The following is a 19,185-nucleotide window of genomic DNA, read 5'->3' on the forward strand; positions in this document are numbered from 1 at the left end:
AAGAAGGATGACGTTATTTTTGTTGAGTCTGAATGTCATAATTTTTTATTGTGAAGCACTCAGTTTCTTTTGAGTAGTGCCCATGCTAGTCTTGGTCACTCAAAGTGAACGAGATGAGCAAGCAGCTATCACCTTGCCCTCGGCGTGCACACAAACACACATCACTGCAAGGAAGCGACGGTCTGCATTTGACCCAATGACTCATGATGCTGCATGAGTTAGCATAGCACACCCATCTTTAACATTACACGCCTGGCAATTACCATCCCTCTTCTTCCCCTGGCGTTGTCGGCAGGATTTCTCTTCCTTTCCTTCCTGGATGACAGCAGCCTTTGACCAAATGTCTTGCCTTTCGGCACATTGTCTCCCCTGCAACCCGCTCTATTAAGGCCCAATGATTCACTGCCACTCATCTATATTTTAGAGGAAGACATTGTGCGTCACTGGAGTAGTGCCCTGAGCTCATCTGTGCCCGTAGGTGAAGCTAATTTAGGTTGGTTTATAAGGGAACGCTGAGCAAAGAGGGCAAATTATAGCGTCATATTTGAGGTTCCTGGGGTTGTGTGTGTGACCGTGTGTGTCTGTAGGTGAGGGTCGTTTAGCTTGTTTTAGAAGGGAAAACTGAGCAAGGCAAGAGTAAAACGTGCATGTTAGGTAATGATATGTTTGGCATTGAATATGTGTTTATGTTTTGGGCTTAGAGGGCATTGTTAGGATCTAATTATCAGAGTAAAAAAAACACTATGAAAGCTTAACCAAGTTTAATTCTTCCCAGAGGATCAATACAGCTGCATTAGACAAAACATGTTTCCACCACAAGTATATATACTCCAATTTAGGCACTCCTCCTCTCCAATCCTTACATCTTTTATGGGTCGACAGGAAGACGAAGTGATGGGGTAATAAACCGTTCCTTCTCCCTTAAGGTGATCTGACCTGACCTCAAACCCCTTGATGCCTAACCCAAAGATCTCCACCCATAGCAATCATGTGACTGCCTCCCGGCTACCCAGCACATTCCAAAGCCATCTGGCTCCTACAGATAACCATTAACTTCTGATGTAAAAACCAGTCTATCACCCCTCAGATACCATAGTCTTACTTCTGATGTATCATGTCTCTAGGATAGCAATGTTCCAAGTTTAACCCAGAATCTAACAGCATAAATCTATTTGACTCTTTCCACTGTTCCACCCTACCTTCTGTCCACCACTGCCAAACCTCCTCTCTCTTTCTCTCTCTATCAATCTCTCCATCTCTTCCTCTTCAACTTTTCCCCCGATCACCCCTCCCTCCTCTCAGTCTGTGTTTCGCAGCTCCCCAGTGCTGGGCTGTTTCCTGTTTGGTCTGCCGCTGGGCGTGATCAGCCTGATGTGCTATGGCATCTGCACAGCCGAGTCGGACGATGGCCAGGAGGACATGGAGCTCATGAAGAGGGAGGACGACGAGGAGGAGGAGGACGAAGAGGAGGATGAGCCTCGGCAGGCCTCCGGAGAGCTGGAGGGCCCCGAGGAGGACGGAGAGGAAGAGGAGGAGCAGGAGGAGAAGAACCCGGACGACAAGAAAGCAGATTAATGCCAAGGGTAGTGGAGGCGGAGGAACAGGCCTATTGACATACAGCAACATGAAACTCAGACACATATCAACAATGTGTGGTTTTATATATTTTTTTTCATCTTTATCATCCCTTTTTCCCCCCTGCCATACTGTTTTCTTTTCGCAGACTGTTTTTTTATTGCTATTGAATCTTATAAGTCAGTTAGGTCAGCCGCTAGGCAAAGCACTAAAAAAAAATCATGTCCTTTATTAAATTAGCCTTTTTGAAATGGAATTACAAAGATTAGTCATTGATAAGTGTTGCAGAGAAGAAAGGAAGGAAATAAGCCACATTTTAGCTAAATGTATTATTATCGTCTCTTAAACAACCACTACACAGGGTCATTCCATACTTTGAATCAGGTAGCATTTGTGTTAAAAAATGGTGACCCATTTTTCCCGTGTCCAAGGGCATTGAAATATTTGATATTGATTTATACACTTTGTTCTGTTGGAATTTAGAATTCCCAAATCAAAGCTTTTGATTAAACCCCCCCCCCCCCCCCCCCCCGAATGTTGCCATTTACCCATAGTCGACTGCAGAGGAAGTGCCCATGAAGGAAAATTTGCCATAAAATGAATTCTCATGCATTTCAAATGGAATCTCACATTTGTAACTCCAGACACTTATTCATAGAACAGTGTAAAACAGTGGAAATGATGCAAACAATTACATAAATATAGCCCACAATCTGGATAATGTAAGGTTGAAGGGATGTCTGGCTTATTTACCCTGCTGTAGTTTTTAAATAGTCACACTGTACAGTAAGTTGTTTTTTCTCTATTTTAGATGGCCAATGGTTAATGTAATGGGAGACATGCTTAATGACATCAATATGGGTTCGTTGATCTGAAATGGCACCCTATTCCCTATATAGTGCACTACTTTTGACCAGCCTGGTCAAAGGTAGTGCACTATATAGGGAATAGGGTGCCATTTTGGATGTAAACATGGAATGCTAATACACTTGAAGACAATGGCTGATCAGATCCAAAATGGTCCGCTCTTGCTCTCCTCTGAAAGATCTTCACCACCTGTTGTCCATCACTAGTTCTGGTAGGCTATGTTTCTGGGAAGGAAATGGTATCCGATTGCATCCAAATGCACTGAGATTACAATACAATTCGGTGTGAGTTTACTCAATGCACTGACAAAAACCTGTTGGGAGTTTTTACAGTACTTAATGACAGTACATTGCAATAAAAGGGTCATGTGGCGTTTATATTCTTAGGCCTACATAAGCATTGACGTGACATAAACCATGTATTTGATATTACCTACGGTTGATGAACAATGCCAGATCAACCACTACAACGGTTTGTCTTATGTATACATGGCATACTGATGTTAATGAAATGTTAGATCAAGGTCATATAAGTGTTACGAAAAACGTGATCTCCAGCCCTCTCGTTAAGTTACCCAGTAAAACTATATTACCTAACAATTGTTACATTTTTCTTTAGCGTATTTCACAGACGTGTTGATAGTTTAGAAATAAAACCGACACGTGCGCAACTATAGGGCAAAACAGATTGTGTTAGATGACAAAATGTTCTATATTTAGTCTCCAATGTTTATCGAAAACAATACATTTGCACAATGAGCACTTATCTCAAATAGACCGTTACAGTTGTTAGTTGGCTAGCAAATTTGAGCCATATTAGCATAGACATGACTTCAGTCAAAGCACCTCAAAAACAAGACCTGGTATCAAGAACAAGATAAAACTAGCTAGCTACGATTCCTCACATGGCAGCTCCTTGTCATTGTTGCTAGCTATCTGGCCATCCAGAATCACAACACACGGCCCTCTGACCCCTTGAAGAACGCGCATCGTTTTCGTGACGTCCGCTAGCCCGTCTATTGTGCTTGTGTCTAGCGTTTAGTTGACAAAATTAGGCACCCGAACCCAAGTACTAATCTTGGTTTTCAGAAGACAACTGTGAAACTGCACTATGGAAACCAACATGCCCTTGCCTTGCATTCTGGTCATTGTAGTTGCCTACCATTCTCTGCCAAACTCCGCTCATTGGGTTTGAATTGAGATTGTCACACTTTATTACTGGTTTGAAATAAAGATTGTCCTCTTTTTCTTGTTGACTTGACGCCTGTTTGTTCTTCACTGAAACACTATTATGTATACTTCAGAGGAGGCTGGTGGGGGAGCTATAGGAGGACGGGCTCATTGTAATGGCTGGAATAGAATAAATGGAACAATGAAACGTGGTTTCCAAATGTTTGATAATATCCTGTTGTGGATAGGGGACAGTATTTTCACAGCTGGATTAAAAAATGTACCCGATTTAATCTGGTTACTACTCTTGCCCAGAAACTAGAATATGCATATAATTAGTAGATTTGGATAGAAAACACTCTAAACTTTCTAAAACGGTTTGAATGGTGTCTGTGAGTATAACAGAACTCATATGGCAGGCAAAAACCTGAGAAGATTCCAAGCAGGAAGTGGCCTGTCTGACAATTTGTAGTCCTTCTGTTGCATCTCTATCGAAATTACAGCATCTGAGTGTAACCGATGTGAAATGGCTAGTTAGTTAGCGGTGGTGCGCGCTAATAGCATTTCAATCAGTGACGTCACTCGCTCTGAGACTTGAAGTAGGGTTTCCCCTTGCGTTGCAAGGGCTGCGGCTTTTGTGGCGCGATGGGTAACGATGCTTCGTGGGGTGTCAGTTGTTGATGTGTGCAAGGGTCCCTGGTTCGAGCCCAGGTTGGGGCGAAGAGAGGGACAGAACCTACACTCTTACATTGATGCTGTTGACCCGGATCATTGGTTGCTGCGGAAAAAGGAGGAGGTCAAAGGGGGGGTGAGTGTAACCGATGTGAAATGGCTAGTTAGTTAGCGGTGGTGCGTGCTAATAGCATTTTAATCAGTGACGTCACTCGCTCTGAGACTTGAAGTAGGGTTTCCCCTTGCGTCGCAAGGGCCGCGGCTTTTGTGGCGCGATGGGTAACGATGCTTCGTGGGTGTCAGTTGTTGATGTGTGCAAGGGTCCCTGGTTCGAGCCCAGGTTGGGGTGAAGAGAGGGACAGAACCTACACTGTTACATCAGCTGTTAGGTGACACTTTCTAAGGCTTCCATTGGCTCTCTAAAGCCTTCAGAAAGTGGATTGACGCGTCTCCTGTCTCTGGGCAGATAACAGCAGCACAGTTTGTCAGTGGTCTGCCTGGGGACAGAGAGACTGGAGATGTGCGTTCACGAGACCTCGCCATTTTTTTCTTTCCCTCTTTGAATGAATACAACGTCCGGTTGGGGCGAAGAGAGACATTTTACATCGCTATTTTACGAGAAAAATAGCATATAAATTGATTTTAAACAGCGTTTGACATGCTTCTAAGTACGGTAATGGAATATTTTGGTCACGAAATGCGCTCGCGCGTTACACTTTGGATAGTGACCTGAACGCACTTGGAACCTAAACAACATGTGTTGTTGAAGTAGAAGTCCTGGGAGTGCATTCTGACGAAGAACAGACATTTACATTTTAGTCATTTAGCAGACGCTCTTATCCAGAGCGACTTACAGTAGTGAATGCATACATTTCATAAATGTTTTCCCCCGTACTGGTCCCCCGTGGGAATCGAACCCTCAACCCTGGCGTTGCAAACACCATGCTCTACCAACTGAGCCACACAGGACCACAGCGAAGGTAATCCAATTTTTGTAATAGTAATTCTGAGTTTAGTGAGCCCCAAAGTTGGCAGGTGTCTGAATAGCTAGCCTGTGATGGCTGAGCTATGTACTCAGAATATTGCAAAATGTGCTTTCGCCGGAAAGCTATTTTAAAATCTGACATAGCGATTGCATAAAGGAGTTCTGTATCTATAATTCTTAAAATAATTGTTATGTATTTTGTCAACGGTTATGATGAGTAATTTAGTAAATTCACCGGAAGTTTTCGGTGGGTATGCTAGTTCTGAACATCACATGCTAATGTAAAAAGCTGTTTTTTTTATATAAATATGAACTTGATTGAACAAAACATACATGTATTGTATAACATAATGTCCTAGGAGTGTCATCTGATGAAGATCATCAAAGGTTAGTGCTGCATTTAGCTGTGTTTTGGGTTTTTGTGACATATATGCTTGCTTTGAAAATGGCTGTGTGGTTATTTTTGGCTGGGTACTCTCCTGACATAATCTAATGTTTTGCTTTCGCTGTAAAGCCTTTTTGAAATCGGACAATGTGGTTGGATTAACGAGAGTCTTATCTTTAAAATGGTGTAAAATAGTCATATGTTTGAGAAATTGAAGTTATAGCATTTTTAAGGTTTTTGCATTTCGCGCCACGCTCTACCATTGGATATTTGGCGAGGCGTTCCGCTCGCGGAACGTCTGTCCTCAACAGGTTTGATAACTTTCCATTTATTCTATTCCAGCTATTACAATGAGCCCGCCCTCCTACACATGTACTACTCTCCCTCTATCTCCCTCTTATTCAATCTCCCTATATATTTTTTATATCCTCCTTCCACACTGCTCCCTGCTCTTTGCTATTATAATGTAATTCTGGGTAGAGACATCTACTCAATTATTGCTGATATAATCAACTTTGGGAGATCTACGTCTGGCAGAGGCTAATTGCATTACTTTCAATGTAAAACTAATTTATTTCCTTTCCCGAGGGAACAACAATGTACGAAAGTCAAACTCCCAAGACTTGACTCCATAAAATGAAAAGGCACCTCCATAGGCCTTCAAACTCATACTTTCAACAGGAAAACATGTAAAGCCCCCATGCAAAAGGGGTTGGAAATATGAAACTCAAATACATTGCATTTTCCCCTTAGATGAGGGCAGTTTGTTTTTCCAGGTCTGATTTTTTATTTTACCTTTATTTTACTAGGCAAGTCAGTTAAGAACAAATTCTTATTTTCAATGACAGTGGGTTAAATGCCTTGTTCAGGGGCAGAACAAGAGATTTGTACCTTGTCAGCTCGGGGATTTGATCTTGCAACCTTTCGGTTACTAGTTCAATGCTCTAACCACTAGGCTACGCTGCCGTCCCTAAAGGAGAAGACTGTACATTTTCCTTTGGGTTGTCATTAGAGGGATGAATTATCCCAGAATGGGAGATAACTACACCAGAATCAGTGCCATTGTGTGTTGCTCATGAAAAAAGTAATTCATCGCTCAATTACCTCGCCCTATAGCGAGAACGAGTTTCATTGTGTGTTAAATGAAGGAGGCGAGCTCACTGTCTCTAACTACCCCTGCAAAGACTTTCACAAAACCAACAATCTAAATCACTGGACAAGGGTGATTACGTTTCGGCTTCAGTTTCTTATTTATGCTGCATGTTTAAATAGCAAACAAATAAGGCCGGACAAAGTTGAATTACTGTTTAACGGATGCCCCACCTCACTTTTCTCCACACCCCGAAAAAAAATTAAGAATAATCAGATGTGTTATTTTTTGGCCAATACATGCGGCTCTTTGTTTATAATGCACTGTCTGCTCTCCCTTGAGGCTTTCCCAAGTTGACGCCCAAGAGACCAAACGGTCTCAGATCACGCGCTCAGATCATGTTCCAGCCTCAGTTTGGACAGTGAAACACACGCTGGCACCTGCAGGCGACGTACAGATGTTTCAATTCTCTCATGCAGTCATGGCTGAAGCCGGCGCAAATTCCTACTTTTTACGTGCCCAGGTTGAACGTGGGACGTCCCTCATAAACAACAGTCGGTAAAATATATGGTTATTGCATCATTTTCAGATATATTTCAAGCGAAACAAACATCTGGACTGGCTAGAGATTAGGGCATTCATCAGCAAAGACGCAGTGTAAACTGATAGTATTTTGGACAACCAAATTGAAGTCAAAATGATTGATGAACTCGAAGTGTGTCAGATTTGTGATTCATAACTTACATTTTACAAGTACTACCAGTAGTAATAGGCCAACCGATAACACCATGACGGAATGCGTTTGAAGTGATGATGCACCGCCGCGAACAGCTATCTTGTCCAGCAAAGTACATCGCCAGTGGCACGCACACACTTCGTGCAGATCAGCAGGTGGGGGGTTTTCGTGGCAGCCAGACAAGACAGTCGAACGAGGATGCGGTGAGCAAAGTCACTGGGCTCGAATTGAGTCAGCATGCTCCATATAGATTGATGCTTCTAATTGTGCATGTTATAAACATTCTTTTTTGTGATGAAAGGTTATAGTCTATGGCTGGATTTATGTATTTTTTTCCACTGCTACATTAATTTGGCAGACCTAACTTGATTGACCCTCTTTCTACAAGGCCTACTAGTCTATGAGAGGCCTAATCGTATTAGTATGAATATTTTGTTAATGCCTAGTCTATAGAGATGCATTCAGGTAATAAACTCATTATGCATCATTTTAATTTGATTACAATTATTTATTGTTAATCCTTCTTGAATTTGTTAGACAATACAATTTAGTAGATTAATGAACTGATAATGTATACATTAATTTTTTTCATTTTTTTTAGATGATAGAATATTGTATTCTATTATACATCCTGTGTGAATAATGTTCATGAATGTTAATTTGTGTTTTAATAATAATAATCTGAAAATCAGTGTGAAATTGAATATTTTGCCTATTGTTCATGTCCATATAGCCTAGAACAAGGTGGTAAAGTTGTTATTCCTTATCCACCTTATTATTTTTATTTGTATTTTTTTGCTCACTCACCTCACTTTTCTGGGGGGAAAATCCATTAAACAGTGAATCAATTTTGTCTGGCCTAATAGTAGAATACATTCTGTAGCAATCATTCCTTCCAGTTCTCTGCTGCCAATGACGGGAACGAACTGCAAAAATCTCTGAAGCTGGAGACTCATATCTCCCTCACTAGCTTTAAGCACCAGCTGTCAGAGCAGCTCACAGATCACTGCACCTGTACATAGCCCATCTGTAAACAGCCCATCTATCTACCTACCTCATCCCCATACTGTATTTATTTATTCATCTTGCTCCTTTGCAACCCAGTATCTCTACTTGCACATTCATCTTCTGCACATCTACCATTCCAGTGTTTAATTGCTATTTTGTAATTTCTTCGCCACCATGGCCTATTTATTGCGTTAACTTACCTCATTTGCACTCACTGTATATAGACTTTTTGTTTTCTTTTGTTCTACTGTATTATTGACTGTATGTTTTGTTTATTCCATGTGTAACTCTGTGTTGTTGTATGTGTCGAATTGCTTTGCGTTTATCTTGGTCAGGTCGCAGTTGCAAATGAGAACTTGTTCTCAACTAGCCTACCTGGTTAAATAAAGGTGAAATAAAAAAAAAAACACTTTTAGTCTCATTCACAGACCCATTTAACAGTTTGTGGTCAGCATGATGTTTAAAGTGACAAATATATTGACATAATATTTGCCAGTTAATAACGATGGTTGATATATACTGAGCATACAAAATATTAAGAAAATCCACTTCAATCAGTATTAAATCCACTTCAATCAGTGTAGATGAAGGGGAGGGGACAGGTTAAAGAAGGATTTTTAAGCCTTGAGACAATTGAGACATGGATTGTGTATGTGTGCCATTCAGAGGGTAAATGGGCAAAACAAAAGAGTTAAGTGCCTTTGAATGGTGTATGGTACTAGGTTCCAGGCACCCCGGTTTGTGTCAAGAACTGCAACTTTGCTGGGTCTGTGAACATAATGGCACCGGAGGAGATGGCTGCTGTTTTACAGTCCCCTGACCAATTGTGCTATTGTGTGTGTTTTTTCGCGTTATTTGTAACTTATTTTGTACATAATGTTTCTGCCACCGTCGGTTATGACCGAAAATAACATCTAGATATCAGGACAGCGATTACTCACCCCGTACTGTAAGAAGAACATTTTTTCTGTGTTCGAGTCGGATTTACTCCAGACAAGGCCCTCATCCCCGTCATTCGCAGGAGAAAGAGACATAGATATCGGGGAGGTAAGTCTGGGTGCCTTGTAAGGATCCAACGGCGAGTGGGTAATCTGCCTTTACCATCGATCCTATTAGCCACGTACAATCACTGGATAATAAAATAGATGAACTACAAGCACATATAACTTACTAACGGGACATAAAAAACAAATATCTTATGTTTCACCAAGTCGTGGCTGAACGACGACATGAATAACATACAACTGGCGGGTTTTACAGTTATTAAATCCAAGGGTTCACATACTTTTCCCACCCTGCACTGTGAACGTTTACACGGTGTGTTCAATAAAGACATGAAAACATATACTTGTTTGTGTGTTATTAGTTTAAGCAAACTGTGTTTGTTAATTGTTGTGACCTAGATGAAGTACAGATCAAATTTTAGGACCAATTTATGAGGAAATCCAGGAATTTCCAAAGGGCTCAAATACTTTTTCTTGCCACTGTACACTGTCGGCCGGATAGAACAGCAGCCTCTGGTAAGACAAGGGTGGCGGTCTATGTGTAATTGTAAACAACAGCTGGTGCATGAAATCTAAGTAAGTCTCAAGGTTTTGCTCGCCTGAGTTAGAGAATCTCATGATAAGCTGTAGACCACACTATTTACCAAGAGAGTTTTCATCTATATTCTTCGTAGCTATCTATTTACCACCACAAACAAATGCTGGCACGAAGACCGCACTCAATAAGCTGTATACCGCCATAAGCAAATAGGAAGACGCTCATCCAGAGGCGGCGCTCCTAGTACCCGGGGACTTTAATGCAGGAAAACTTAAATCCATTTTACCTAATTTCTTTCAGCATGTTAAATGTGCAACCAGAGGGAAAAAAACTCTAGACCACCTTTACTCCACACACAGAGAAACATACAAAGCTCTCCCTCACCCTCCATTTGGTAAATCTGACCATAATTCCTCCTGATTCCTGCTTACAAGCAAAAACTAAAGCAGGAAGCACCAGTGACTCTGTCAATAAAAACGTGGTCAGATGAAGCAGCTGCTAAGCTACAGGACTATTTTGCTAGCACAAATTGGAATATGTTCCGGGATTCTTCCGATGGTATTGAGGAGTACACCATATCACTCACTGGTTTCATCAATAAGTGCATCAATGACATCGTCCCCACAGTGACTGTACGTACGTACATACCCCAACCAGAATCCATGGATTTCAGGCAACATCCGCACTGAGGTAAAGGGTAGAGCTGCTGCTTTCAAGGAGCGGGACTCTAACCTGGAGGCTTATAAGAAATCCGGCTATGCTGTCCAACGAACCATCAAACAGGCAAAGCGTCAATTTAGGACTACGATTGAATCGTACGACACTGGCTCAGACGCTCGTCGGATGTGGCAGGGCTCGCAAACCTTTACAGACTACAAAGGTAAGCACAGCCGCGAGCTGCCCGGTGACACGAGCCTACCAGACTAACTAAATTACTTCTATGCTCGCTTCGAGACAAGTAACACTGAAACATACATGAGTGCATCCACTGTTCCTTACGACTGTGTGATCACGCTCTCAGTAGCCGATGTGAGTAAGACCTTTAAACAGGTCAACATTCACAAGACCGCAGGGCCAGACGGATTACCAGGACGTGTACTCCATGCATGCGCTAACCAACTGGCAAGTGTCTTCACTGACATTTTCAACCTGTCCCTGACTGAGTCTGTAATACCAACATGTTTCAAGCAGAGCACCATAGTCCCTGTGCCCAAGAACACTAAGGTAACCTGCTAAAATGATTACCGACCCGTAGCACTCACATCTGTAGCCATGAAGTGCTTTAAAAGTCTGGCCATGGCTCACATCATCACCATTATCCCAGAAACACAAGACCCACTCCAATTTGCATACTGCCCCAACAGATCCACAGATGATGCAATCTCTATTGCACTCCACCCCGCCCTTTCCCACCTGGACAAAAGGAACACCTATGTGAGAATGCTATTCATTGACTACAGCTCAGCATCCTGATCACTGACAACGATGAGACAGCCTATAGGGAGGAGGTCAGAGACCTGGCAGTGTGGTGTCAGGACAACAACCTCTCCCTCAACGTGATCAAGACAAAGGAGATGATTGTGTATTATAGGAAAAGGATGACCGAGCACGCCCCCATTCTCATCGACGGGGCTGTAGTGGAGCAGATTGATAGCTTCAACTTCCTTGGTGTCCACATCACCAACAAACTATCATGGTCCAAACACACCAAGACAGTTGTGAAGAGGGCACGACAATGCCTATTCCCCCTCAGGAGACTGAAAATATTTGGCATGGGTCCTCAGATCCTCAGAAAGTTATACAGCTGCACCATTGAGAGCATCCTGACTGGTTGCATCACCGCCTGGTATGGCAACTGCTCGGCCTCAGACCGCAAGGCACTACAGAGGGTAGTGCGTACAGCCCAGTACATCACTGGGGCCAAGCTTCCTGCCATCCAGGACCTCTATACCAGGTGGTGTCAGAGGAAGGCCCAAAAAATTGTTAAAGACTCCATCCACCCTAGTCATAGAGTGTTCTCTCCGCTACCGCATGGAAACCGGTACCGGAGCGCCAAGTCTAGGTCCAAAAGACTTCTTAGCAGCTTCTACCCCCAAACCATAAGACTCCTGAACTGCTAATCAAATGGCTACCCAGACTCTTTGCATTTCCCACCCCCCTTTTACGCTGCTGCTACTCACTGTTTATTATCTATGCATAGTCACTTTAACTCTGCTTCCATGTACATATAACCTCAATTACCTCAACTAACCGGTGCCCCCGCACATTGACTCTGTACCGGTACCCTCTGTATATAGCCTCACTATTGTTATTTTAATTCTGCTCTTTAATTATTTGTTGCTGTTATTTTTTATTGATCGATTTTTTACTTAACACCTATTTTTTTTTAAACAGCATTGTTGGTTAAGGGCTTGTAAGTAAGCATTTCACTGTAAGGTCTACTACACCTGTTGTATTCGGCGCATGTAACAAATAACAATTTGATTTAATTTGTTTATGCTCAACAGTTTCCTGTGTGTATCAAGAATGGTCCATCACCCAAAGGACATCCAGCAAACTTGACGCAACTGTGCGAAGCGTTGGTGTCAACATGGGCCAGCATTCCTGTGGAACCCTTTCGACACCTTGTAGAGTCCACGCCCTGATGAATTGAGGCTGTTCTGAGTCTGGTAGACTCAGTATATAGAGACATATACATACTGGTTTATTTTTCAAGGCACTTGAAGCTTAGCATTCATCACTCAAAGAAAGAAAGGGACAAGAAAGAGATAAGGTGGGTTGGTTAATCAATGTTCACCATGGAAACCAACCCACCCTTGTACACTGAGTACTGACAGATGTCATTACATGTACAAGTAACTGCCAAAATAATGGAAACACTTGAGTAAATGAGGGATACGTCTACTGAACAAAAATATAAACGTAACATGTAAAGTGTCTGTCCCATGTTTCATGAGCTGAAATAAAAGATCCCAGAAATGTTCCATAAACACAAAAACCCTATTTCGCTCAAATGTTTTGTACATATGTGTTTACATCCCTGTTGGTGAGCATTTCTCCTTTGCCAAGATAATCCATCCACCTGACAGGTGTGGCATATCAATAAGCTAATTAAACAGCATGATCAGTACACAGGTGCACCTTGTGCTGGGGACAATAAAAGGCCACTTTATAACGTGCATTTTTGTCACACAACACAATGCTACAGATGTCTCAAGTTTTGAGGGAGCGTGAAATTGGCATGCTGACTGCAGAAATGTCCACCAGAACTGTTGCTAGAGAATTTAATGTTAATTTCTCTACCATAAGCCACCTCCAATATCATTTTAGAGGCCTACTCACCTGACATGTCACCCATTGAGCCTGTTTGGGAAGCTCTGGATCGATGTGTATGACAGCGTGATCCAGTTCCCTCCAATATTCAACAACTATGCACAGCCATTGAAGAGGAGTAGGATAACATTCTACAGGCCACAATCAATAGCCTGATCAACTCTATGTGAAGGAGATGTGTTGCGCTGCATGATGCAAATGGTGGTCACACCAGATACTGACTGATTTTCTGATTCACGCCCCTATCTTTTTTTTAAGGTATCTATGACCAACAGATGCATATCTGTATTCCCATTCATGTGAAATCCATAGATTCGGGCCTAATGAATGTATTTCAATTGAATGATTTTCTGAACTGTAACTCAGTAAAATCTTAGAAATTGTTGCATGTTGCGTTTTATATTTTTGTTCAGTGAATATTGAAAGGTGCTTACACACAGGTGTGGTTCCTGAGTTAATTAAGCAATTAATATCCCATCATGCTTAGGGTCATTTAAAAAAATGCTGAACAGGACATTATTTTGGCAAACATTGCTATGGCCCCATAAGATCACAATGTCCCATTCCACAGGACACAAGTGGTCACTGAATGGTTTGATATGGCATGAAAACGATGCAAACCGCATGCCATGGACGTCTTAGTCACCAGATCTCAACCAACTTGAACGCTTATGGGAGCTTCTGGAGCGGCGCCTGAGACAACGTTTTTCACCATCATCAACAATACACCAAATGATGGAATTTCTTGTGGAAGAATGGTGTCGCATCTCTCCAACAGAGTTCCAGACTCTTGTAGAATCTATGCCAAGGTGCATTGAAGCCGTTCGTGTTTCCTTTAATTTGGCAGTTACCCGTACCTGTACTTCCTTCTTTTCCCTCCATTATGGTTGATGGATGACTACTACCACTACAGACTGTCTATCTGTTTCCTATTATATTCACTCATTACACAAACACTTTACAACTTCAGCCTTTCCAAATACTAGTCCCTCAATACAGTACAAACGGCTGCCTGTCTCTGTTATTGTGTTGCGTCCTCTATCACTCATTCAAAAGAGATGAACACCCCCTAAGATAGTTTCACATAGCCCTTTTCGAGTAGGTTTCCGGCTGCTATTTTCAGTCCAATTGTCAAAAGTTCAAACAGGTTTAATATTGTCTTGTCAGTTTGTAGATGACATTTTGGGAAACTTTCCTAGGGCAGAGTGAATGTGTGAGAATATGGGGCGGTTGGCTGTCTTATCAAAGATGTTGCAGATGCTCATGCAGTAACAATAATCACACACTTGAAAACAGACTTTAAGGCAGATGAATGTTTCACCTCTCCTCTTTCAAAGCACTCAAACATAAATCATCAAATCAAATCACTTAAAAAAATCACTTAGCACTCTACTAGGGTACACATTTGGCTGGGACTGAATCCACTCCAAATGTGAATGACGCCTATCATCAGTGTTTGTTTACATTCATTGTAATTGATTTATTAAATGCAGTGACATTTTCACTGAGATAATGCATTGAACCCTCATGGCAGGTTTTGTGAAATGGATTTGAACGAATAGTAATGTTTTTAGAGGTATTGTTATGCATCTGATGTACTGTCAACTCCTTCCATTAGTGTTAGCCTATGATTATACACTGAACAAAAACGTCAATCCAGAGCATCCCAAACATGCTCAGCGGGTGACTAGTCTGGTGAGTATGCAAGCCTTGGAAGAACTGGGACATTTTTAGCTTCCAGGAATTGTATACAGATCCTTGCGACATGGGGCTGTGTATTATCCAACTGAAACATGAGATTATGGCGATGGATGAATGGCACGACAATGGGCCTCAGGATTTCGGACACGGTATCTCTGTGCATTCAAATTGCCATTGATAAAATGCAATTGTGTTTGTTGTCCATAGCTTATGCCTTCCCATACCATAACTCCATCGCCACCATGGGTTACTCTGTTCACAATGTTGATATCAGCAAACTGCTCGCAACACATGGCACCATACACGCTGTCTGCCATTTGCCCGGTACAGTGAAAACCAGACTCATCCGTTAAGAGCACACTTCTCCACCGTGCCAGTGGCCATCAAAGCTGAGTATTTGCCCCCTAAAATTGGTTACTACGCCAAACTGCAGTCAGGTCAAGACCCTGGTGAGGACGACGAGCATTTAGATGAACTTCCCTGAGATGGTTTCTGACAGTTTGGGCAGAAATACTTCGGTTGTCCAAACCCACAGTTTCAGCTGTCCGGGTGGCTGGTCTCAGATGATCCCATTGGTGTTGTGTTGTGTGACAAAACTGCATGTGTTAGAATGGCCTTTTATTGTCCCCAGCACAAGGTGCACTTGTGTAATGAGCATGCTGTTTAATCAGCTTCTTGATATGCCACACGTGTCAGGTGGATGGATTATCTTGGCAAAGGAGAAATGCTCACTAACAGGGATGTAAACAACATTTGAGAGAAATAAGCTTTTTGTGCATATGGAACATTTCTGGGATCTTTTATTTCAGCTCATGAAACATGGATCAACACTTTACATGATACTTTTATATTTTTGTTCAGTATACATTAAAATGCTCCTATGAACATGACACTTTGCTTGAACATATCAGCTTTTTGTCATTAACATATTTACACTTATTTCTGATGTTAAGCCAAATTTAGAATGGTATTATTATAGCGTCGTATGACTTATCCCTATTTCAAACATATACTATGATTATGTATTTATTACTTCGGCATCACCTTGTTAAAAGCTATTTTGAATAAGCAGAAGGTCTCATATAGAGTTCTGCTGAAGATAAGTGCATGGCTCATTTTATCTGTGTCACCCCGGGCGCACTGTAAACAGTGGACTGTTTGTGCTCATAACCTGCACTACAGCTAACGCAGCCACCCAGCAGTCCCCTAATGATTTGTCCCTGTTCGTGATCATTCGCTGAGGGCACCTGTCCCCTTTGGGTGGTCAGGTTGACTTACCTGCTGCCTCACCGCCCGGGAGGGAGGGGGGTAGTCACACGCAGCACACTGGCACAGCTGCCCCAGTTGGCTATTCCCAGATCCCAACCTGATTATTTAAAGAGCTCGAAAATCAGCTTTCACAGCTCAGGAGCAGCAGGGATGGCTGATTCATCAACACGTGGGTGAGTGTGTTTTTTCCTTCCCGTCAACAGTGTATTACAGCCAGCATGGCCTGTGTGGGTTTAATCTGAGCCCCAGTCCCCCTTCTCACGCCACACAGATTTTCAGGGACTGAATCGCCTGCTGGGTTGGTAGCTTAATTCCAGACCCCCCTCACCAGGGGCAGCATCCAACTGGGGTTTAATGATGGTGTGGGTGCACCTACACACACACGCACGCACACACACGTTGAATCAGACTGGAGTGTAATAGCATGGGCTTTAGAGAGTAGTCTCTGAATCGCTGTATCTCACCATCCCGGGGAACTGGGAGAGATAACTGGGAATAAATGGTGTCTGGGGCTCTGAGAACTGAGACTACCATGAGAGGAAAGCTGGCTTTCTGAACATGTCTAAGAGTATTTCACCTCTTTAATCTTCCACAGGCAAGGAGAGAATTACTCTTTAGTAGCTGCTTTGAAATATCTTTCCGGTGCTCCGGAGCTTTGAACACTGTGAATGAGTCTCAATTAACCCTGTGTGACTGTTGATGATATGTTGCCCTGTGGAAGTACAATAGTAAAGCACCAGGTGCTGTGGAGTCGTCATCGTGACCTCCCTCTGCCCCTGCTAGTGACTGCTGCTGTGAGGAATAACAATACAACCCTCTGCAGAGAATAATAAAAGCACCATACAGCTCACCCGTACAGTCATTCCTTGCACTAGCCTGTGGTACAAACTCCACCATCTAATTGGAAATATTTTCTTTTCAACACTCATTTTAATTGCTTTTGTGACTCTGTCACCTTTCTCCCCAGATAGACTAGAGACCGTGTTGAGGTAGCTCTAATGGTATCATAAAATAATCAGAATTGTAGACATTTATCCTGTTTAGAATGACCGGGAGCTATTTATGAAGTTATTTCTAGTTTCGTTCCCTGAGTCCTTGAGCAGAGAATGATTATAAATATATTTAGGCTTTTAAAATCAAACTAAAGTGTGTCTCAAGGCCTATTTAAAAAATAATGATAGCTTGATAATTGTACCCACAATGGCTCAAACCAAATCTCACAGTGACAGACTCCATGAACTCAGCTATAATGGAACCTCCCTGGGAGTCGTTCAGTTGGTCTCTCCCACATAAAAGTTTTAGGTGTTGTAGTGCTGCCACCATGTCCAATTAACATACTTGGATGCCCATTCATTTTGAGTGGCTTTGGGACAGGTTGTATCTGTACTGTGGCAGACAGTCAGACATTTACAACCACACACTCAATACTTCACAGAACTGCCACTCTGAAACATATGGTCTCTCAAGAGCTACAGTATGCTGCACCAATAACTCTAATCTAACAGTACAATGCCTCAGTCAGTGTAAATAAACACTGCATTTCAAAGCAGTTACATAGGCTCAGCTAGGGGGACATGAGTACAGTTGTAGACTACTCTGGAATCTCATAAAGTGGGGCACCAACCAGTGGCGGTTTTAGACCATTTCAACTGGGGGGGCCAAGCTGGGGCCAGTTGTACTGTTAGAGGGGCCAGTTACATTAGACGTTATTGTTGTCATATCGTTTTCTTCACTGCATTGCAGGCATTAGCAGGCAAAAGACCATGTTCATAATCATCATCGTTGCCACTGTCTACTAACGGATGTAAAAAAAGAACGATAGAAAAAATTAGTTATGTAAAAATTATTTCATACTCTACATTTAGGGGGGCCACAAGGGGGTCCAAAATTGTTGTCACAGGGGCACTGCCCCCCCCCCCCCAGAACCGCTAGTGGCACCAACCCATCCCTTCTTTCCCTTGTGACCACCCAAGGGGAACGTAGCCTTGAGTTCCCCCAAGGACATTCACAAGAAGGTACTCAAAAGTGGGCCTCCTCTCTGTCTTCTCTTGGGGCGGGATGTTTCTGTGGCCTTTGTTTCTTTGGCCTTTGTGTATGCTATATGTGTGGGTTTGGTGTTGTGTGAGGGCCTCATGAGACTCCCTGGGTGGACACTGTTTTGACGGAGCGGAAAGGGAAAACTGGTGCTGTGTGCGCATGCTTGTGTGTGTGTGTGTGTGTGCGTGTGTGTGTGGGGGTGTCTGTGGGGGTGGTGGGGGACTCAGACGGGCCTGTGACGGCAGAGAGGATGAGACGGGCCGTACACCTGGAGTCAATAAAAAAATCTCGCTCCAATATCTAACACGAAGGGTCCAATAGGATCAGGGCCTGTCACAGACACTTAGAGGTTACATTTGTCACCGGGTTAAGAATGGAAAGTCCGCGCCATGCCCGTCTCCCAGAGTCCTTCCTGATTGATAGTCGCTCTATCAATCATACACAACAGACAGCCAACATGGGCCAGAGAGAGGCGAAACAGGCATACTGCACTATGGTGCAAGATTGGAAGTGTGGGGTATATTTCATCAGGAAATGAAATGACCAGTATCTTCCTACTGTATAGTAGAAACAGAAAATAAACTCCCAAACAAATTAGGGCTACATTAAGAGGCTTTGCAAACCATATCCCTAACACATATTATACACAATTATACTGTGGGCTACTGCACCATAGAATAATGGTGAGTTGAACAAAAATGGATTACAGTAGAAGAAATGAGAGTGCTGTAACCACAGAGATACAATATAAAGGTAGATTTACATTTTCTGGCTGCAACAAGGATGCAGCACAACTGCACACCTGTTCACTACAAA

At 42.6% G+C, this 19,185-nt stretch overlaps 1 protein-coding gene across 1 annotated transcript in view; it reads left to right on the forward strand.

The window, feature by feature from the left end:
* The window catches only part of tmx3b (thioredoxin related transmembrane protein 3b), a 54,220-nt gene extending 52,361 nt beyond the window's left edge, over nucleotides 1–1,859 (forward strand). The window contains exon 16 of the mRNA XM_014180931.3: nucleotides 1,303–1,859. Coding sequence (XP_014036406.2) covers nucleotides 1,303–1,575 — 273 coding nt within the window. The 3' untranslated portion in view covers nucleotides 1,576–1,859. The remainder of the gene's footprint in view (nucleotides 1–1,302) is intronic.
* Nucleotides 1,860–19,185: the final 17,326 nt, after the last annotated feature.

Source organism: Salmo salar, chromosome 29 (genome assembly GCF_965601325.2).
Source record: "Salmo salar chromosome 29, fSalSal1, whole genome shotgun sequence".
NCBI lineage: Eukaryota > Metazoa > Chordata > Actinopteri > Salmoniformes > Salmonidae > Salmo > Salmo salar.